We start from the raw sequence: 20,868 nt of genomic DNA on the forward strand, positions 1-20,868 counted from the left end.
AATATTAGAATAACAATAATAATGATATTTACAAAATAAAAACAAATCATGTACTAATAATAAAATAGGAAAAATGATATATTTGGTAATAATAATATAAAATAATAATATGTACATAAAAATACATATATATATGCATATAATAAAAGTATGTAATAATAATAATAATATCTACAATAAAAGAAAATATTAGGAAACGTACATAAAAAATATATACATAAAAAATTTACAACAATAATATAAAATAATGATATGTGCAAAATATATATATACATATGTACATAAAATATACACTAATATAATAATAGTTATAATAATACTAGCAATAGTAATAATTTGTAATAATAATATATACACAATATGATATTTAAAATATATATATATATGTATATAATAGTATTTAAGAATATATACATAAGAAATATATAACTAATGGCATTAAAAAATATATACATAATATATATAAAATACCTAAAAAAAAGAGGGGGGAAAGAAGAGAGAAGGGAGGGGGGAAAGGAAATCCAGCCAAGGGGGGCCGGTCACCGGTCGATCGTCGGTCGCCGCACGTCGTCGGCCACCGCCCACGGTGGCCGGAAAAGGTAAAATTTTTTTAACAATATATGCATATATAAAGAAAGAAAAAAAAACAACACAAAAAAAAAGAAAAAAAAAGGTTCGAAAGAAGAGGAAAAAAGAAAAAGATGCAACCTTTTTATTGATGTTTCTTTTGTGTTCAAAATTTGAAGGGATTTTTGTGTTTTTTTTTTCAATCTTTGTAAAATCCCCTCTCTTTACATGATTTTTGAATGGCTTTTTATAGCCATCTTTTACATGATTTTCTATTATTTCTTTTTCTATTTTGTAGGTGATGGTGGTAGACAATGGATATCAAAAATGGGAGGAAAAATGGGGCAAGTGGGAAAGTGGCTAGGTGGCTAGGGTTTCTTGGTTTTTTTTTTGGGGTTAGGTTTTTTTTAATTGGGTTTAATATTTGGGTTTTGTAATGGGTTTGGGTAGATGTAAATGGATCATGGGTTATGGGTTTTAGTGTGTTTAGAGGTTTGGTTGGGTTTTGATGAAATCAGGCCCGGGCAATTTGGGCTTCTACAAATAAAAATAAAATATAGATTGTAATAGAAATGGAAATAATTTTAGTTATAGAATAAATTGAAATGTAAGTTAATGTAAGAAATGATGAATTTATTATATCATACATGCTTATTTTTTTTTAATAGCATAGGAAAGTCATTTAATTATTTTTCTCTAACATATAAATGTTATATGTTTTATATAAAATTGAAGAGAAAGAAAAGAAAGGAGAGGACCTAATTGAAGAAAAAGGAAAAGAGAAGGCTAAGGAGTGAAGGAAGCCATCATCTCAATCTTTTTGTTGTAAGTACTACAAGATTTTTTTTAAATTAATTTTATTTAGATGCTTATATTGTAGTATAGAATTATTTAGAAATAAAAATGTAATATATATGTATATATTTAAATTTATAAGTAAATAAATAATAATAATAATAGATTATGGAATTATGAAATTTGAAAAGAAAATTATAATTGGAGAATATAAGAAGTTGTATTGTTTGAACATTAAGTAATAATATTGTGACAAAAGTATATGTGTGAAAAAGATGTGATATTTGTGAATTGTGTAATATGCACTAAATTGTAATGATGAAGAAATGAGAAATCTTTTTCGAGATATTTATGTAAAGTATTTAAATGTATGAAATTCAGTTTTAATGCCCAAGTAGATGAATTTAGAACTACTAGGATATTAGTGGCATGTCATTAAGGAATTCTAGCGCGCTCTCCGATTATTAGCACATTAGTGCTCTCTGTTCGTTTGTGCATAATAATGCACTTCTGTATTTGTTCCGTATATCCAGTGTGTTCTATTAAGTCTACTTTGGGCTAAAGTTATAAGTTGTGAACCAAAGCGAATTATCAATGTATTAAGGTAAGTTTTATAACTTATATAATAATAAATTAAATTTTGTTAATATAAGATACAGCTAAAGAAACTTATATGCATATAAATATATATTGATCAAATGGGATTAGAATATTTTAATAGGATTTATTTGCCTATTTATTCTTGTAGTGCTTACTAAGTCTTCACCGGCTTAACGCGTTTAATTTTAACGCGTAGGTACAGTTAGACTCAAAGAGGTAGAGTCGGCTAGAAGATCTCTCATCTCATCACATCCTTAAGAGCTTCATAAGTAGGTACCATATTTTGAATTAAAAGTGGCATGTACATAGGTGTTATTTTGATCACATCAGAATGTTACAAGACTTTTGTTGTAAATAAAAATGGTAATTAGTATTTTAATGTTTATACTAATGAAATGGTACAAAAGTTTATATAGTATATATGGTATTGGTTGTTTTTGGTTTGAACTTGCAGGGGGTTTTTATTCAAAATAAGCAGAAATGCTGCCGAAATTTTGAAAAAAAAAATTGTTCCACTCCTAATACGTATTTTGGGCCTCGAGGATCTATTATAAAGACTTAAAAGTTAAATTATGCTATGAATGTTATTTATTTATAAATTATTTATAAGTTGTCCAATATGTCCGATAATGCTCTATAACCCTGATCAAGTGACGGTTTAGGGTTAAGGGGTGTTACATCCGTCTTAGTAAATCGAGTTCAAAAATACTTATTAGAAATATTTATGAGTCTAATGATATTTTTAATTAGGTTTAAATTAGGTGAATTTAGCTTAATTTAGAGTAATTAATGAAAATGACTAAATTGAATAAGGTGTAAAGTTTAATTATAAAGTAAAAAATAGGAGGGACTAAATAGGTAAATAAGCCAATGGCTTAAAATGAGACGGCAAATGGGTAATAAAAATCTAAGATTTTCTTAGACATTTATTATTAATTAAATTAAGAAAAGAAAAGTGTAAGGTAAAAGTAAAAGACAAGTGTATTAATTTAAATAAGTACACTTGTATTATTTATGTATAATTATTGAAAAGATATTTTATTATTTATTATTAATTAGTAAAATATATTTATTAGATGTTTATTATTATTAAAATTATTAATTATATTATATTATGAAATAGATTAGGGTGGATATGGGATACAATTGTAATATATACATTTGCTATTAAATATATATTTTACATTTAAGAACTAATTAAAAATGATAGTAGAGTTTTTCATTACTTAAGTTGTTAAGTCAATATATCAAGTATGATTCAAGTATATTTCAGTGTATAAATATATTGGTTGAAATTCTGGAATTGGTTTGGTTTTATTTAAAATTTATAGAGAAAGTTAGATATTTATAAAGGAGTTATATTAATTTTTATTTTAAAAAATAATAATAATAAAATAATGAATGAATTCAATTAGTAAAAGTTCATATGAATTTATGATTATTCTATAACATGTTTGTTATTTATTTAAGAATTATTTGTAAATTATCCGATATGTCTGGTAATGAATGCCTCATAACCCTGTTCCGGCGACGGTTTAGGGTTAAGGGGTGTTACACAATTTCACTTTACAAATGCCACAATCATCCAATACTCAATTATCAAAAATTCATATACATTCAATTCAATATGATAATGATAATTACTCACCTCATTTACTTACCATAGTAATATTCAAAATACAACAAATAGTAATTACTAGATTCGGATTATAGAAATAGAAACTAGAATTTCTGAGCTACTCCTCGTCGACTTTATCTTTTTCCTTCTTAGCCGAGGTTTCTGGCACAACGTTAGCTACGGAATTGAAACAATTGAAATTCATCAATACAATACAATTTCACATTGAATATTCCAATTTTTATTCAATTTTTGCCCAAATTCCAATTTAGTCCCTAAACCGAGACTAACTTTATTTCTTTAAAACTAATTCTGTATTTTCATTCAATTTCCACTTTAAACTAATTTCAACTCTCTAATTTCACTTAAATCCCTAAATTTTAAAATTTTCTCAATTTAGTCCCTATTACTCAAAACTTATAATTTATTTTACAATTCAATCCTTTTCTCAATTCTAACTTAAAATTCTATCAATTCAACCCCTAATGCTTAAATTATTCAACATGAACAACATTTAAAAATCCAATAATTTCTAAAATTTTGACATGGACTAGGTAGTATTTAATACTAAGATAGTATTTAATACTAAGATTCTAAAAAAATAAAATTTATAAGAAAAGGGACTAAATTGACTTACCAATTAAGCTTTGAACTTTAAAATCCCTAATTCTCCTTTCCCTTCCTTCTTTCGTTTTTTTCCCTCTTTTCTCTTTCATTTCTACTATTTGTTCTTCTTTTCTTTTTGTTTCTTTTATTTGTTTTATTTAATTAAAATAATATAATATAATAACATTTACTCAAATAATTAGTAAATAGGTAATTATTATAAATATATGCATTTTATTTTGACACATGTCATCACCATCACCGTACACTTGTCAACTTTTGGCTTAATTGCTTATTTAGTTTTTCACTTTTCTCTATTCTATATTTCAACTTTTACACTATATGCAATCTGATTCTTATACCTAATTATTCTTAATTTGGACAAATTCAACTATTCAAAACCTAATTAGCCACACAACTAACTTCATAAATATTTTTAATAAATATTTACGAATCCGTTTTTCGAAAACAGTGACCTAAAAATACACTTTTCGATACCTATAATTATCGGGTCGTTACAAAAATAGGGATGGCCAAATGAAGCTTCATCCATGACTTCTTTTTCCTTTCATGTACGGTGGAAGAAGAAAAGAAAAAGATGATGCCTTTTAATTGTTTTAACCTTTATTGACTATTTACTTATTTAACCTTGAAAACTAAACAAAATTTCAATAAAGCCAAACCATTGCCATCCACTACCAACTATAATGGTCTAATTTCCGTTTAAAGGCTTCCATTTTAAAGTTTTATAGCTATTTAATACCTTTAGCTAATAAAACTCAAATTTTACACTTTACGCTATTTAGTCCTTTTATCAAATTGAACATGTAAACTTTAAAATTTCTTAATAAAATTTTTATACGATAATACTATCATGCTGTAGATCATAAAATAATATTAAAATAAAATTTCTAACATCAGATTTGTAGTCCCGAAACCACTGTTCCGATTTCATTGAAAATGGACTGTTACATAAAAATAGTTTTCTGTTACAGTGAAAAATCAAAATTTTTAAAATCGAGCCGGTTTGTGATATTTATATCAATAACTTTTCTTGAAAAAGTACATGTGCTTTGCTCGAGACGGGTTTTAGATGTTCCCGACTTTCAACCAAATGACCTTCTCCACTATTCTTGTTAGATGAATCACTTCGAGTGTGGGCTTGAACAATCACGAATTAAACACAAAACTAAAAATATAGGCCTAAAATTTTGCCCAAATCTGCCCATATTTGCAAAAGACTAACCTAAGCCCATTTTAGACCTGCCCATATTGTATTTTCATTTTTTTAATATTTATATTATATTATGTTAATATTTAATAATTTTATACATTTTTTACTTATTGAAAATTCTTATATAGTCATATTAACATTATTTCAATGTTTACCTTAAAGTAGTATTATATATTTAGTATAGTTTTTATTTTCTAATGTGTTCTAAATTACATAATATAAAGTATTATAAACTTAAAAATATGTCGGGCTAGGCACAAGCCTTGAACGTTGAAACTCGAGCTCGCTCATATTTTAAACAGGCCTAATATTTTAAGCAAAAAAATTTTAAATCTCGTAACTCATATTAATAAAAAGTACATGTGCTTTAACTAATATTGATATAAATATATATTTATTGATATATTAACAAAAAAAATTATGTTTAAGGTTTAGGTTTTTTTGTTTGGGTTATTATGAATTTAGGTCATTTTAGTTATAGTCACTTCGGTTCAAATCATTTTAGATTTTGAATTCATGTTATTTTAAATTTAAGCTATTTTTAACTCAGACCATTCTGGGTTTAGGTTAGTTCGAATTTAGATTCAGACTAGATGAATTCAAGTTGTTGACTTTCTATAATTAAATTAGATTAAATTGAGTTAGAGTTGATTAATCAAATTTTCAAGTTTATATCCAAATTGACAAATCTAATTTAAATTACTAAAAATCTATATCTTAAACCAATCAAACTCCAATATGTTTGATTTACACAACTACTGAAGAAAAAAACCTACAGAATTATGAACTCAAAAATGCCTTTCACTAATAATGAAAAGGATCCATTTATTCCAAAATATGGTCAATATTATTGGTGTCTAGTTTCTGAGCTTTCTAGGGTTGGCCAAAATTATTGATGGGAGTTTACATAAATTATTGAAGTCTTAAATGTCTGGTCCGTAGTCGGCATGTTGTTCCAATAGGGTTGGAAGCGTGTAAATTATTGTACTGAAAAATCACACAAAGTTCAATTCCCAGGAAAGAGAGGTGGATCACAAGGATCTCTTAAGTACCAAGTCTTTCCTTAGTCAGAATATCTCTTCTATCGTAATTTAATAGCACAATTAAATACTACTATTATGCCCTCAAATATTGAAAGAAAAATAGGACAAGAAAGAACACAAGAGTTTTAATGAAGTTCGGTAAATTATACCTACATCCTCGGGCACTAATACCATATGATAACTTCACTATCTCCAAAATATTACAAACAAATAGAATTCCTTAAGAATTCCTTAAGAATTCTCAAATGGGAGAAGAGAAAAAACTAAGTGAGAAAGAATAGTTGGGATGATTTGAAATGAGAAATGAGAAGGCCTATTTATAGTTGAGGTTCAAGGACCAAACAATAAATAGTCCATTATCTCAAGGACCAAAAAAGAAATTATCCCAAGACAATTTTTCAAAGTCATTTACGGTGCCAAACTTGCACCTCTTATCTTGACATTTTAGTCAAAATTGATGGCTGCCATGCATTGTCAACAAGCTGCCACTAATGTTAACACGGCCCACATCCATGTCAAACGGGGCACTCACATTTCAGACAATATACTTAATTTCATAGAGGAGTTACATGCATTAGCTTTCCTATTTAAGTAAAACTCATGGCTAATAAGAATCATAATATGCATTCCAATTGCCAGCACTTTCTTCTCTACGTTTCTTTACTCCTACAACTCTTCCATTTCAGCTAATATCATCATCTTCAACCATTGTCATTTTTTTCATCTATCATAAACCATATATATATAAGAGATGTTGGTGTTGTGGATTGGAGCTTTGGTTTTCATTATATACATCACACATTGGGTTAACAACTGGAGAAATCCTAGATGTAATGGCAAACTCCCACCAGGTTCTATGGGTTTCCCATTTCTTGGTGAGACTCTTCAGTTCTTCAAGTCCAATACTACTAATGATGTTCCTCCCTTTGTTAAAGAGAGAATGGAAAGGTCAATTCAATATCCATGACTTTTTCCTCATGATAATCTTCGTTTTTTCTTTTTTCTTTTTTTTTTTTTGTATGCATTTCATAACATATCGGTTGCAGATATGGGCCGGTCTTCAAGACGAGCATAGTGGGACAACCGGTAATCGTATCAGCCGACCGGGATCTCAATCACTTTGTGTTTCTTCAAGAAGGGCAACTGTTTCAGAGTTGGTATCCGGATACGTTCACAGAGATCTTTGGACGTCAAAATTTATCTTCCTTACATGGCTTCATGTACAAGTACCTAAAGAACATGGTGCTTAGTCTCTTTGGCCCTGAAAGCCTCAAAAAGATGCTCCCTGAAGTTGAGCGAACAGCTTGTAGAAGGTTACAGCAATGGTCAATCCAAGAAACAGTTGAATTAAAAGAAGCAACCGCTGCTGTACTTACACATACTTCCTCCCCCATATATCTGGAGAAATCTCATTTTTAAAGCTTCGGAATACAGTGTAATGATACCTTGTGTCTTTATTTGCAGATGATATTTGATCTGACAGCCAAAAAGCTGATAAGTTACGACGAAGAAAATGCCACCCAGAAACTGAGGGAGAACTTCGTTGCCTTTATAAAAGGATTAATCTCCTTTCCCTTAAATATTCCTGGAGCAGCCTATCACAAATGTTTACAGGTAGTTAACGAGTTGAGATTTTGATCATTCTAGAGCGTATGTCTACAGGTAGCTGACCAACTATCTGTTGTCTATTGATTCTTGATTTTTTATATATTTTCAGGGAAGGAAAAATGCAATGAAAATGCTAAAGAACCTGCTAAACGAAAGGCGGGCAATGCCAGGAAAGAGCCCAAGTGACTTTTTTGATTTTGTCCTTGAAGAACTTCAGAAAGAGGGAACAATTCTAACAGAGAAAATCGCTCTGGATTTGATGTTCGTTCTACTATTCGCCAGTTTTGAAACAACTTCTTTGGCTCTAACTTTCGCAGTAAAGTTCCTTTCTGACAACCCTTCAGTGCTAAAAAAACTAAGGGTATGTGAATCTATATTCTCGAATCTGCAAAACCCAAATCTTTTTCCAAACAAACATGAACGTAAGTATTTCCTCCTTATAGGAAGAGCATGAGACAATTCTACGAAACAGGGAAAATACAGACTCCGGGCTTACATGGAAAGAATATAAATCAATGACATACACATTCCAGGTGAGAAAATTTGTGCTTTAAACATATGATCTGTTTTGAAGGTTGTTTGTTTCCATACTGACAACTGCAACTTACAGTTCATCAATGAAACAGTTAGACTAGCAAACATAGCGCCAGTAATATTCAGAAAAGCACTAAGAGAAATCCAATTCAAAGGTGGGCATCAAAATTGTTCTAAGATCCACTTTCCAATTGTTATATTAAAAAAAAATTGGCCATGCAATTAATAAGAAAGTTAACACACCAAATTTGGTGATAATGTAGGATATAACATTCCAGCTGGTTGGGCAGTAATGGTCTGTCCCCCAGCTGTGCACCTGAATCCTACAAAATACAAAGATCCCTTGACCTTTAATCCATCAAGATGGGAGGTTGGTCAATACTCAAAATTCCATCCGCGCTAGATTGCTTCTAAAACAATAATCACATAAAAATTTACCTTGAAACTCAACAATTCTTCTACTTCTATAACTGCAGGGTGTAGAAATAAATGGAGCCACAAAGAATTTCATGGCATTTGGTGGTGGCATGAGATTTTGCGTCGGAGCAGACTTCAGTAAAGTGCAGATGGCTGTGTTTCTCCATTGCTTGGTTACAAAGTACAAGTAAGACCAAATTACAAGATGTTTTATATTTGCCCAACACACTGTGTTTGAGAGAGCAAGAGACAAAAAGTCATCAAAATCTTGAACCTTCTTTCAGGTGGGAACCAGTCAAAGGAGGAAATATACTCCGAACTCCAGGTTTACAGTTTCCAGGCGGCTTTCACATAAGGCTCATGGAGATAAACTAGAATGGATAAACTTTAATAGAAACAAGGCAGATAATAATATAGAGCTGGGAACCAACCAAAGGTGGAAATATACTCCATAATGATGTCCACACTATACTGAGATCAAAATAACACTTTATGATGTAAAAGCTCTAGCAGCAGAAGCACTACACTTCCGAATGCAATAATAAGCAAATTCTTACCTTCTCCCTAACTTGTCCTCATAAGAAATAATATGTAACTGTAACTTAATTTTTATAGGTTATAAATAACATAATATATAGATGAACAGAAATTTAGTTAAGTATTTTAGTTGAATTTGTAGTTAATTAAGTTTCAGAGATTAAATTCTAAAAGTTTAATCGTTATAGATTTTTAATTAGTAAAAAGCTTAGAGACTTAAATAACAATTATCTAAAGGATTAAAATGGTAAATAAATTAAATTTAAAATATATGATAGAGGGATTTGATGGTGGATACCATTGACTTAAACTAATTAAATATTTTTGTAAATTAATTAGATTAAAACATGCTAATTTAAGTATAAATAATAAACATAATGGAAAGAAAGAGAAGATGATATCATCTTCATCTTCAACCCGTGGAAACCAAAGAAAAAAGGAAAGGAAGAAAGCTTGAAAATCCGTGGACATTCGGCTATCAGATTGAAGTAAATTCATAGATATTTTGCTTTGATTTTTATGAAAATTAAATCATGGGAGCTTGATTTAGCTAGCTTATATATCCATTTGCAAAACTGTTAACTTTTTTGAAAAATGTCACTTTTGAGAAATGGATGAATTTGGTGTGAAAATAGAAATTAAGCTTAGATTATGAAAGAAAAAAAACTAAATGTAAAGTATAATTGTTAGTTTCATACATTAAGGACCAAATTGAGTAAAATGCAAAACTATTATGAAATTTTTGTAGGAATAGAAAGTAAGAGGTCCCTAATGAATATATGTGAAATTAGATTTCAATCCGAAGCTTTAGATCGAAAGTTATGCTTGTCCTGTGTTTAGGGATTAAATTGAATAATTATAAAACATGTTTGATATTGTATTTGATTGTGGATTGAATGAAAATTGATGGTGTTATATATATTGTGATTATACATAGCTAACGTCGACGCGAAACAGTCAAGAGGAAAAGGAAAAGTGAGAGCCGACAACAAGTGATGCGAGCTTTCAGTTTGTATTTCTATTATTCGTGATCAATCTAATTATTGCAAATTCATATTGAAGTGCATGATTTAGTAATGAGGTGAGTATATAGTGGTTGTATGAATTAAATTGTGGTGATTGTTGTCGTAACTATTTTTTTGAAAAACGGGTATCAACTTGGAGAAAAATGAAAACGGGAGTCGCCACCAATTTTTTTAGGTGTGATTAGATCACCTTGTAAAAGTGGTTGTTTTTAATAAATGGTTTAATTTATTTAAACAACGATTTTGGTCCACGTAAATCAAGAAAACAAGTTCGGGAGTCGGTTACGCACGAGGAAGGATTAGCACCCTCGCAACGCCCAAAAATTGGTACCTAGTTGATTAATTAGTGTCTTAGTGTCGAAAAAAATGAAGGCTTAAAAGACATTGAAATACGATCCCTCTTCGTAAAAATGCTAATTTGAAAATGACCGAATAAATTAAAAAATGTTAAAGACTCCATAATAATAGTAGTAATTATAATGAAAGTAAAAATAATACTAGATATAACAATAGTAATATTAGTAATAAAAATAATAGCTATAAAAATATTAACCATGACAATAAAGAATAATAGTAATAATAATAATATAGATAATAATATATACAAAATAATAATAGTTAGAGATAAAAGATAATGGAAGTAGTAATAATAATGGTATTAAAACAAAATACATATAGATACAAGTATAATAACAATAATGGTAATAAAAAAAATAGTAATAATATTTAAAATATATGTATATAAAAACAGTAGTAAAAGGATATGTATATATATAATAATAATAAATGACATTAGGATAAAATAAATATAAGTATAAATATGATAATAATAATAATGATAATAATAATAATATAGTAGTAATAATAAAAGTAAAATTAATAGTAAATTGATAATAATAATGTACGTTAATAACAATAATAATATATAAAGGATAGGAAATAATGAATGATAAAAAAAATGACAATAATATGATAATAAAAATAATGGTGATGGTAATAATGATTATAGTAAGAATATACAATACATAGTATTAGAAGTAAATACATAACACATACATATTAGAAATAAACATAATAAAAAAAACACTATTAATAACTATATAAATATATATACATGCATGATATAGTTTGAAAAACATAAACATAAGATGATATGAAAAATAAAAATAAAAATGATATAGTATTAAAGTATATGCATAACAATAAAAATACAATATTAAAATATATATACGAGTAATAAAAAATGTATCCGTATTAAAAATATATACATAATAAAAATACAATATTTAAAATATTTACACAGTATATGCATAATAATATTAAAAAATAACTATTAATGATATTACATAGATATATACATATGTAAAAAAATAAATACATGATAATATTAAAAGTATGTACATAACATAAATATCATACATTTAATATCTAAATATACATACATATATATATAGTATTTAAAAAAGAAATATACATAATATAATATTGATATATAAATATGTGTGATATGGAACATAATACATATATATTTATAAGAGTACATAGGTGTCAATAAAAAATAAAAACAATAATAGTAAAACTATTAATAATACTATTTAATATATATAATATACATATATATAAGTATGACAAAAATATAACAATAATTAAAATATAATAGCATGAATAAAATTAAAATTAAAGTAAAATAATGAGAAAGAGTAGAAGAGGGACGAAAATCGAAGCAAAAATGAATTTTGGGGTGAGTTTCAAAGAAAACAAAAAGAAAAACAAACAAATTGCAGCATGCGCATATCCTAGAAGTACTGAAAACGCAATATTCCCCATCCTAAAAAGCAGCGCGTGGTCGAGGACCAAATTGAAAAACGAGACATATTCCAGGGCCGAATTTAAAGTAGCAATAACTTGATTATAGAGACATGAAAAAGCGGAAGGGCTAAATGTGCAAATAGCCCTTCCACTAAAAAATGCGCGGATCCTCTTTCTAGGCGGGTCGGGTCGCGAGTTCTCTCTCTCTCACCCGCTAGCCAGAGTTAAAGTTCGGTGAACAAGCCACCATATGCCCCGCCGATCGCCGTGCGGTGGCCGGATTCCCGAAGGTACGTTTTTGCTTTTTTTTTATTTTTTTTATGTCCTTATAATATATTGTATGTAGAGGTAAGCAAATTCGAAAATAAAATAAAAAGGAAAAAAATAATAAATAGAAAGAAAATAATAATAATGTGATATCACCTTTTGTTTTAGATTTTGATTCTTGATATTTCAACTTTTATTTTCCTGTTTCTTTGGTGTTGCTTGGATCTCTGCTTTCTTTTGTGCTTAGATCTAAAATTTGTCAAATGCTTTTTTTTTTATATTTGCTCCAAAAAAAAAATTTCTTCTCCCTCTACAATGGTTTTAATATGGCCTTTTTATAGCCATTTACAAACTTTATTTTATATATATATATATATATATACTTAATGTCTTTTCTTCTTTTTGTATGGCAGGCAAATGGTGGTAGAGGCAAGTGCTATTTGCACTATCAATGCAACTAAGGCAGTGGGATTAGGTGATTTAGGGTTTCTTTTTCTTTTTCTTTTTTTTTTGTTTTGGGTATTGGGCTAATTGGGCTAGGGTTAGATATTAGGTTTGGGTTTAGTGGGTCATTTGGTTTAATCTGGGCCTGCAAATTGGGCTTGTACAATTGTTATAGTATATCAAGATAGAGAACTAAATTGAATAAAATAGGAAGCAATATGATTTAATTGATATGTGATAATTGTTATGAAATTGAGTTGAAACTTGTTATATGATGTGTTGGAATGGTGAATTGATGATGAATTGAGAATGATGGAATGTGAATTGAACTATGTGATTACCCTATTAACTGTTCGAGCAGAGTTGGATATAAATGGCAGGCCATAGAATTAGATTGTGTATGAGTTTATACTTCAGTTTATCTGATGATGCACATATGTGCCAATATATTTGTTTCGGTTCATCCGGTGATAATGTACTTCTGTGTTAGTATATTTACTTCGGTTTATCCAATGATGCACTATGTGCGCTAGTGCATTTACTTCGATTTATCCGATGATGTACTGCAGTGTCAGATTGGGATGCAGGTTGATTAATTTGTGTACCCGTCTTAAATCCAGGTCAAGTTAATAGAGTTATAAAATGTGAGTAGGTTAAATGATACATGAATTGGATTGATATCATGGTTTGATGATTCAAATGTAAATTGCGATATATGAATATTAATAGCATGTGAAAGATCATGCAAACCGATTATACAAGCCTAGAAGGTCGAAATGGAATTTGGCAAATCAATCAATTTGCTTTGAAAATGATATATATAATGTTATGATCAAATATCATATATGATTGTAAACACTATTGACACTAGTATGTTAATATGATATGATCATTAGATTGATTAATTGAATTATGTATGGGTTAATACATAAGAGATACATGGTACTCTTAATGACATGTATTGATTGATGTGTTGGTTAAGAATTGACATTAATGGCATATGAATTAGTTGATAATAAAACTAGTATTGGATGAATGCAATTGATATAAACTTATATTGCATTTACTTGATTTATGGAAATTATCACTGACAATTATCGTTCAGCGACAGTTTTTTTTCTCGTGCACAAGTTTAGGTAATCTCAAAGTCACAATAAATTATTCCAGCATCTAAAAAGCGATCCCTAACTCAACAATATTTATATGACCCCTTTTTGTTCATTATATGGCATGTACCTAAGTTAATTAGTGTTGAACAAACATCAAAACGAAGTTACGACAAGGAACCCTTGAAGTTACGACATCAACCCGTTATTTTGAAAATATTACAATTTAGTCCTAATTTGACCTCGGGTTAGCAATAGACCTTTCGTAACTCGTATAAGATCCAAAAGTTATTACAAATTGTTTTATACACATGTTTTGCTTATACTTGAATGTTAATGATTTTAAATCAAATGTTATTTGATTGTAGTTGCTTCGGGAACAAATGTGAGACCTTGTAACTCGAACTCGATAATCGGGTCAGAGAACAGGGTGTTACAAGAGATGTAGTCAACAAAACCTCAAGAGAGATGAGACTCAAACCCATTAATTAAAGTCGCCCTTGATTGAAACTTAACTTAACGCTTGATATAACATCAAGTCTTGAGTTCTATGAGACAAAATACATCATCAGTATGTGAATGCTAGCACTATAAATAATTTCATCTTAAAATTAAAGTGTTAGGTACCTATAATGATAAAGTAAGGATGTGTAATGTAATCTTAATAGACCCATAACGTTAATATGTGAGAGTTACGATAACACTCTCAATGGGATCTACTTATGTGAGTGGGAAGTGTCGCCGCTTCTAGGAGCTTAAGGCCTTGACTCTAACAACACTCATGAAAAGAGAACAGACAAATGGTCATAATAGTGTCTCCAGATACTATGCATTGATCGATGTTGAAATCATTGTGTGAGATGTGTCCAGTTAACCAAATTGAATAATTAGTTCAAAGCTTAATCTACCGTGCAATTTCAATTAACTTTAACATGTTTTCACTAAGTGAAAGTTTGATTGTAAGATACTTTTATTTATGCAAATTGATTTCCAAGTTTATCAAAATCTAAAATATCTTAAAAATGAGAGGAAATTGTTGGAAAACTTTTAAATATTTATAGTATTTCAATAACTATAAATGAAAGGGTGCAAGTAATCAAAAGATATATTTTTTTGTTAAAAATAGAATGTTGATAATGACAAGAAAAGAGAGAAAAATAGAACATACATGGAAACACACTCCTCGGGTAGATAAGTAGAAAATTTACTATGTCGAGTTCGAATAAATTACAAGGAGTATAGACTGCGTCTATTTATAGGTTTAGAAAACCTTATTCTAATGAACCTCAGTAAACTTCTATGCGGATTCTTCTTGTGCAGCCCGTACCATACCGCAAGGGCCGTATCTTGCTTATTGGGGATCCACGATGGGTTGCGGCCCTCAGTCTTCGCCCTCGTGGATCCCTTTATCTTCCCACTTGTATTTTATTTTAATAAAGCATTTGGGTCACAACTCTAACATTTTTCGTTATTAATAAAGAGTTATAATTATTTATAGTAATGAGTGATGTCTCTTAAAAATGAAAATTTATATTTCTTGATTTTTAATAAAGAATTATAATATTCAAGTAATATTACTTGAAGTTATATTTATTTATGAAATGTTATTTGAATAGTTATATCTATTTAGGATATATTAATTGAATAATTATATCTATTTAAAAGGTATGATTATTCAAAAAAAAACACCTATTGAACAAATATGTCTCTACGAAGAGAAATAAGAATTATTATAAATAGAAGTGACATTTCATTTAGATGGTATATCAGAAAGTTCTCAAAAAGTTCTATTATTCCTCCATCTTCTACTGATCTTATATTATTTTATAAAGAATTATTGTAAATTTTTTTTATTGAAATTGATTTTCCTTTTATACTCTACCCAGTACTTAATGGACTCGTTTTCGTCAATGCAAAACGGAACATGTGCTTAAAATTTATTTGCACACCAAATATGGTTGAAGGGAATAGAAACTTTAAGTTTTTCCTCACCAAAATTTCACATTAACAGATCGACCTTCGATCAATAGGGTTCGGAAATGCTCATCCATATTCATGATGCGGGGATCCAATCCATTTATGGTCAATAGAGGAAAAAATCTATGATATTAGCTCAAGGCTAATTATTCACTCTATGTACATGTAAGGAAATGCATGAGTCATTACTAAGTTCTTTTGCTGAAGCTAAAAATCGGCTTGTTTACTTAAAGAGTCTATATATTAGCTCCACAATTGTTGTGTGAATATAATTTAACCTCTTTTACTATTATTTGATGTTAATACTTTTATTATTTAATATTTACTTAATACTCACCCAATTGTTGTGTGAACAGTAAAATATAATCAATTTCATCCAAGAGTTGAATGTATCGGCTTACCTATTTAAGGAGAACTTCCCATGACTGATAAGAATCATAATATGCATGCCAATTGCCAACACTTTCTTCTCCACGTTTCTTTATTCCTACAACTCTTCCATTTCAGCTAATATCATCATCAACCATTGCCATTTTCTTTATCCATCATAAACCATAATTACATATATCAGCATTTCAGTAAGAGATGTTGTTGTGGATTGGAGCTTTGGTTCCCCTTATATGCATCACATATTGGGTTTACCACTGGAGGAATCCTAGATGTAATGGCAAACTCCCACCAGGTTCTATGGGTTTCCCACTTCTTGGTGAGACTCTTCAGTTCTTCAGCCGCAACACTACTAATGATATTTCCCCCTTTCTCAAAGAGAGAATGAAATGGTCAATTCAATCTCCATGGCCTTTTCCTCGTGATAATCTTCTTAATTATTCCATTCCATAACATGTTCATTGCTACTGGTTGCAGGTATGGGCCAGTATTCAAGACGAGCATAGTGGGACAACCGGTAATCGTATTGACCGATCCGGATCTCAATCACTTTGTGTTTCTTCAAGAAGGGCAACTCTTTCAGAGCTGGTATCCGGATACGTTCACAAAGATCTTAGGACGTCAAAATGTAGGATCCTTACATGGCTTCATGTTCAAGTACCTAAAGAATATGGTGCTTAGTCTCTTTGGCCCTGAAAATATAAAAAAGATGCTCCCTGAAGTTGAGCGAACAGCTTGTAGAAGGTTACAACGATGGTTAATCCAAGAAACAGTTGAATTAAAAGAAGCAACCGCAGCTGTACTTATACAAATACTCCCTCCCCCATATTTATGAAGAAATCTCAAATTTTAAGTTTCAGAATACAGTGTAATGATACCTTTGTCCTTTTATTGCAGATGATATTTGATCTAACGGCCAAAAAGCTGATAAGTTACGACCAAGACAATGCCTCCAAGAATCTGAGGGAGAACTTCGTTGCCTTCATAAAAGGATTACTCTCCTTTCCCTTGGATATTCCTGGAACAGCATATCACAAATGTTTACAGGTAGTTAACCAGTTATATTTTTGGCCATTCTAGAGCATAATAACAAATGTTTACATGTAGTTAACCATTTCTCTATTGTATATTAATTCTTGAAATTTTTATATTTTCAGGGAAGGAAAAATGCAATGAAAATGCTAAAGAACCTGCTAAACGAAAGGCGGGCAATGCCACGGAAGAGCCGAAGTGACTTTTTCGATTTTGTCCTTGAAGAACTTCAGAAAGAGGGAACAATTCTAACAGAGGAAATAGCTCTGGATTTGATGTTCCTTCTACTATTTGCCAGTTTTGAAACAACTTCCATGGCTCTAACTTTAGCAGTAAAATTCCTTTCTGATGACCCTTCAGTGCTGAAAAAACTAAGGGTATGTGAATTTATATTCCTGGATTTGCAAAATCGGAATCTTTTTTTGGAACAAAAATGAACTTAGTATTTCCACCTTACAGGAAGAGCATGAGACAATTCTACGAAACAGGGAAAATACAGACTCTGGGCTTACATGGAAAGAATATAAATCAATGACATACACATTCCAGGTGAGAAATTTGTGATCTAAGTTTATAAGGACATGGTATCAGTTGTGAAAGGTTGCTTGTTTCCATACTGACATGTACAACTTACAGTTCATCAATGAAACAGTTAGACTAGCAAATATAGCGCCAATAATCTTCAGAAAAGCACTAAGAGAATTCCATTTTAAAGGTGGGCATGAAAATTGTTCTAAGACCCACTTTCCAATTGTTATATTAAAAAAATTTGGCCATGAATTAATAAGAAAGCTAACACACCAAATTTGGTGATAATGTAGGGCAATAATGGTCTGTCCCTCAGCTGTGCACTTGAATCCAGCAAAATATAAAGATCCCCTGACCTTTAATCCATCAAGATGGGAGGTTGGTCAATACTCAAAATTTCATCCGCTTTTACCTGCGAGATTGCTTCTAAAACAAAATCACATAAATTCTACTTTGAAACTCAAAACAATTCTTCTACTTCTATAACTTCAGGGCGTAGAAATAAATGGAGCCACAAAGAATTTCATGGCATTTGGTGGTGGCATGAGATTTTGCGTCGGAGCAGATTTCGCTAAAGTGCAGATGGCTGTGTTTCTCCATTGCCTGGTTACTAAGTACAGGTGAGAACAAATTACAAGATGTTTTATATATGCCCAGCACATTATGTGTGAAAGAGCAAGAGACAAAAACTCATAAATCTTGAACCTTGTTTCAGGTGGGAACCGATCAAAGGAGGAAATATACTCCGAACTCCAGGTTTACAGCTTTCAGATGGCTTTCACATACGGCTCATGGAGAAAACTAGAATGGAGTAAGTTGTTCGTGCGGAGTGATTGCTCGTGACTCAAAAGGCATGGAAAAGAAAACCCAAGTATATCACTCTGCACAACAAAAGGCAACAGGTATATTATTAACACGACATCATCATAAGTAATTAAGGTTCAATTCAAATAAATGGAACTAATTATGAAATGTTATTGTCACAATAACCTATATGTTTCTCTGATAATGAAGTGCACCAAACATTTTTGCAGGTATTACCAAATGTTTTTTAGGCTCAAAGAATTTATAATGAAATCATAAGGGGGTAATCTGAAATAAATTCATAGTTTACAAGATTTACTAATCAATAATCATACACATCAATCGCAATTTGTTATCCTGCTTCTAAAGCAACTGCAATAAGATTTCATATTCCAGGGTAGATAGCACAAAATTGACACATATAATTAATCCAACAAAGAAAGTGGACTACCTCAAGGCAGATCCATTTGTTGGCATAGACTTCTACCTCAAGGCAGTAAAAATTATAAACTCTAATTGTCCTACCTTGATCGATTGTCAAGAAGTGTAACCGAGTACTAAATTGGCACTCTTCTCCCTCAACTTCACTCAATTCAGAGTCCTTCAATATAGCTGCATCTATCCCAGTATCTTAAATTTTGGGAAGGTAAAAGGCTAAAAGACAAAAGTAACATGCTCTGAAAACCACTTGTTTCTTACCAGATGCCGCCTGATCAGTTTTTGTATTGAATTTAAAAGATGGAGCTGAAACTTCTTTTGACTTAATTGTTCCCGCAGCAATCTCAATATCAATGACGGTATTTCTCAACATGGTGTTCATTTCATCAATTTCTCAACCATCCACAGACATATAGTTGAGCAATCAGATTCTACATTACGTTCATTCCATATAATTTTTTACAGTGCTGATAAAACTGAGCGTTAACAGATATTTCCACAAGATGAAGGTACATGCCTCTGCAAAGGACAGCAAATAAGCTAAACAGGAGAACAGAAAATCAAAAAAGACATAGGACTAAAGTTCATTAAAAGAATAATTCAAAGCAACATAAATGTTAGAGTTGTGACCCAAATTCCAGTTAAAGAAATAATACATTGATAAAATTAGGGTATCTGTGGTGGGCTTAAAGCCGAAGGTCAAAGAACAAGTGTCAATAGTTTATCCCTCTCTAGAAAATGGTTGTGGCTAACTAGCTTCTCCATGTATAAATTTTTTATCTTTTTAACTTTTTGTTATTTCAAAAGCATGATAAATCAAAGCTAACAATATTGCATATTTTTATATTATTTATTTTTATTATCATTATTCTTCTTTTATAATTGTTTTCTAACTCATGAAATTTCAATAATTTAATTTGTCTAAAAAAATATTTATCCAAATAAAATAATCACTAAAATGATGCATTTTGTAATGCTAGCATTTTAAATATCTCTAAAATTTTAAAGTTCTTTATCGAAACACATTCTAAATTATTTAATTTAAAAAATTATTAATATTTAAAATATTTTTATTTAAAGAGAATGGAGCAGGGTGAGAGCAACACTCCACTATTAGTATGCTTTGCCCCGACCCCATCTTGCCATGTGATGAATGTTAAAACTTGAATATCACTATCACCTCTATAAATGTCGAATACAACCATAATCATCTCCATCTCCACAATTAATATGTATTAGTTATTTCTAATTTATTCTATATATATCTAACATATAGGCACAAAAGAACAAGTTTCAAATATCTCACCTAAACATCTTTATAATTTATTATTGTTATGTAAACACTCCACCACCCAATGACCTTTACCCTGATACCATATAACCACATAGATTTCGCTTGCCTAACTCCGCCAACCATAACTGCTTTACTGTGAGCATTGTTCTACCAAGCCCTATAGAACACACAAACCAAACACTTCTAACAATCAAGTCA

The 20,868-nt window shown here is 30.1% G+C and overlaps 1 protein-coding gene and 1 pseudogene across 3 annotated transcripts; both read left to right on the top strand.

Annotated features, from left to right (window-relative positions):
- Positions 1 to 6,985: 6,985 nt before the first annotated feature.
- LOC107963763 (cytochrome P450 87A3) lies at positions 6,986 to 9,583 on the top strand. 3 transcript variants are annotated; one of them, XM_016900228.2, is made up of 9 exons: positions 6,986 to 7,411; positions 7,510 to 7,831; positions 7,928 to 8,077; positions 8,181 to 8,432; positions 8,515 to 8,604; positions 8,682 to 8,760; positions 8,869 to 8,975; positions 9,082 to 9,209; positions 9,307 to 9,583. In XM_016900228.2, exons 1-9 carry the CDS (start codon positions 7,215 to 7,217, stop codon positions 9,395 to 9,397), a joined length of 1,416 nt encoding a protein of 471 aa, XP_016755717.1. In that variant the 5' UTR covers positions 6,986 to 7,214; the 3' UTR covers positions 9,398 to 9,583. The 3 variants fall into 3 exon arrangements, with proteins under 3 accessions (XP_016755717.1, XP_016755719.1, XP_016755720.1); XM_016900231.2 differs by lacking the exon at positions 8,869 to 8,975 and having other exon boundaries at positions 7,063 to 7,411; positions 9,307 to 9,328; XM_016900230.2 differs by lacking the exons at positions 8,682 to 8,760; positions 8,869 to 8,975 and having other exon boundaries at positions 7,045 to 7,411.
- Positions 9,584 to 16,618: 7,035 nt separating this feature from the next.
- On the top strand, positions 16,619 to 20,220 carry LOC107887499 (cytochrome P450 87A3-like; annotated as a pseudogene).
- Positions 20,221 to 20,868: the final 648 nt, after the last annotated feature.

The sequence above is a fragment of the Gossypium hirsutum genome, chromosome A03 (assembly GCF_007990345.1).
Source record: "Gossypium hirsutum isolate 1008001.06 chromosome A03, Gossypium_hirsutum_v2.1, whole genome shotgun sequence".
Lineage (NCBI taxonomy): Eukaryota > Viridiplantae > Streptophyta > Magnoliopsida > Malvales > Malvaceae > Gossypium > Gossypium hirsutum.

Excerpts from the sequence above, each read along its gene's own strand:
- LOC107963763 (XM_016900228.2), top strand. The coding sequence starts at position 7,215 with ATGTTGGTGTTGTGGATTGGAGCTTTGGTTTTCATTATATACATCACA. Across the intron at positions 7,832-7,927 it reads TAAAAGAAGCAACCGCTGCT|ATGATATTTGATCTGACAGC; the intron begins GTACTTACACAT and ends CTTTATTTGCAG. Across the intron at positions 8,078-8,180 it reads CCTATCACAAATGTTTACAG|GGAAGGAAAAATGCAATGAA; the intron begins GTAGTTAACGAG and ends ATATATTTTCAG.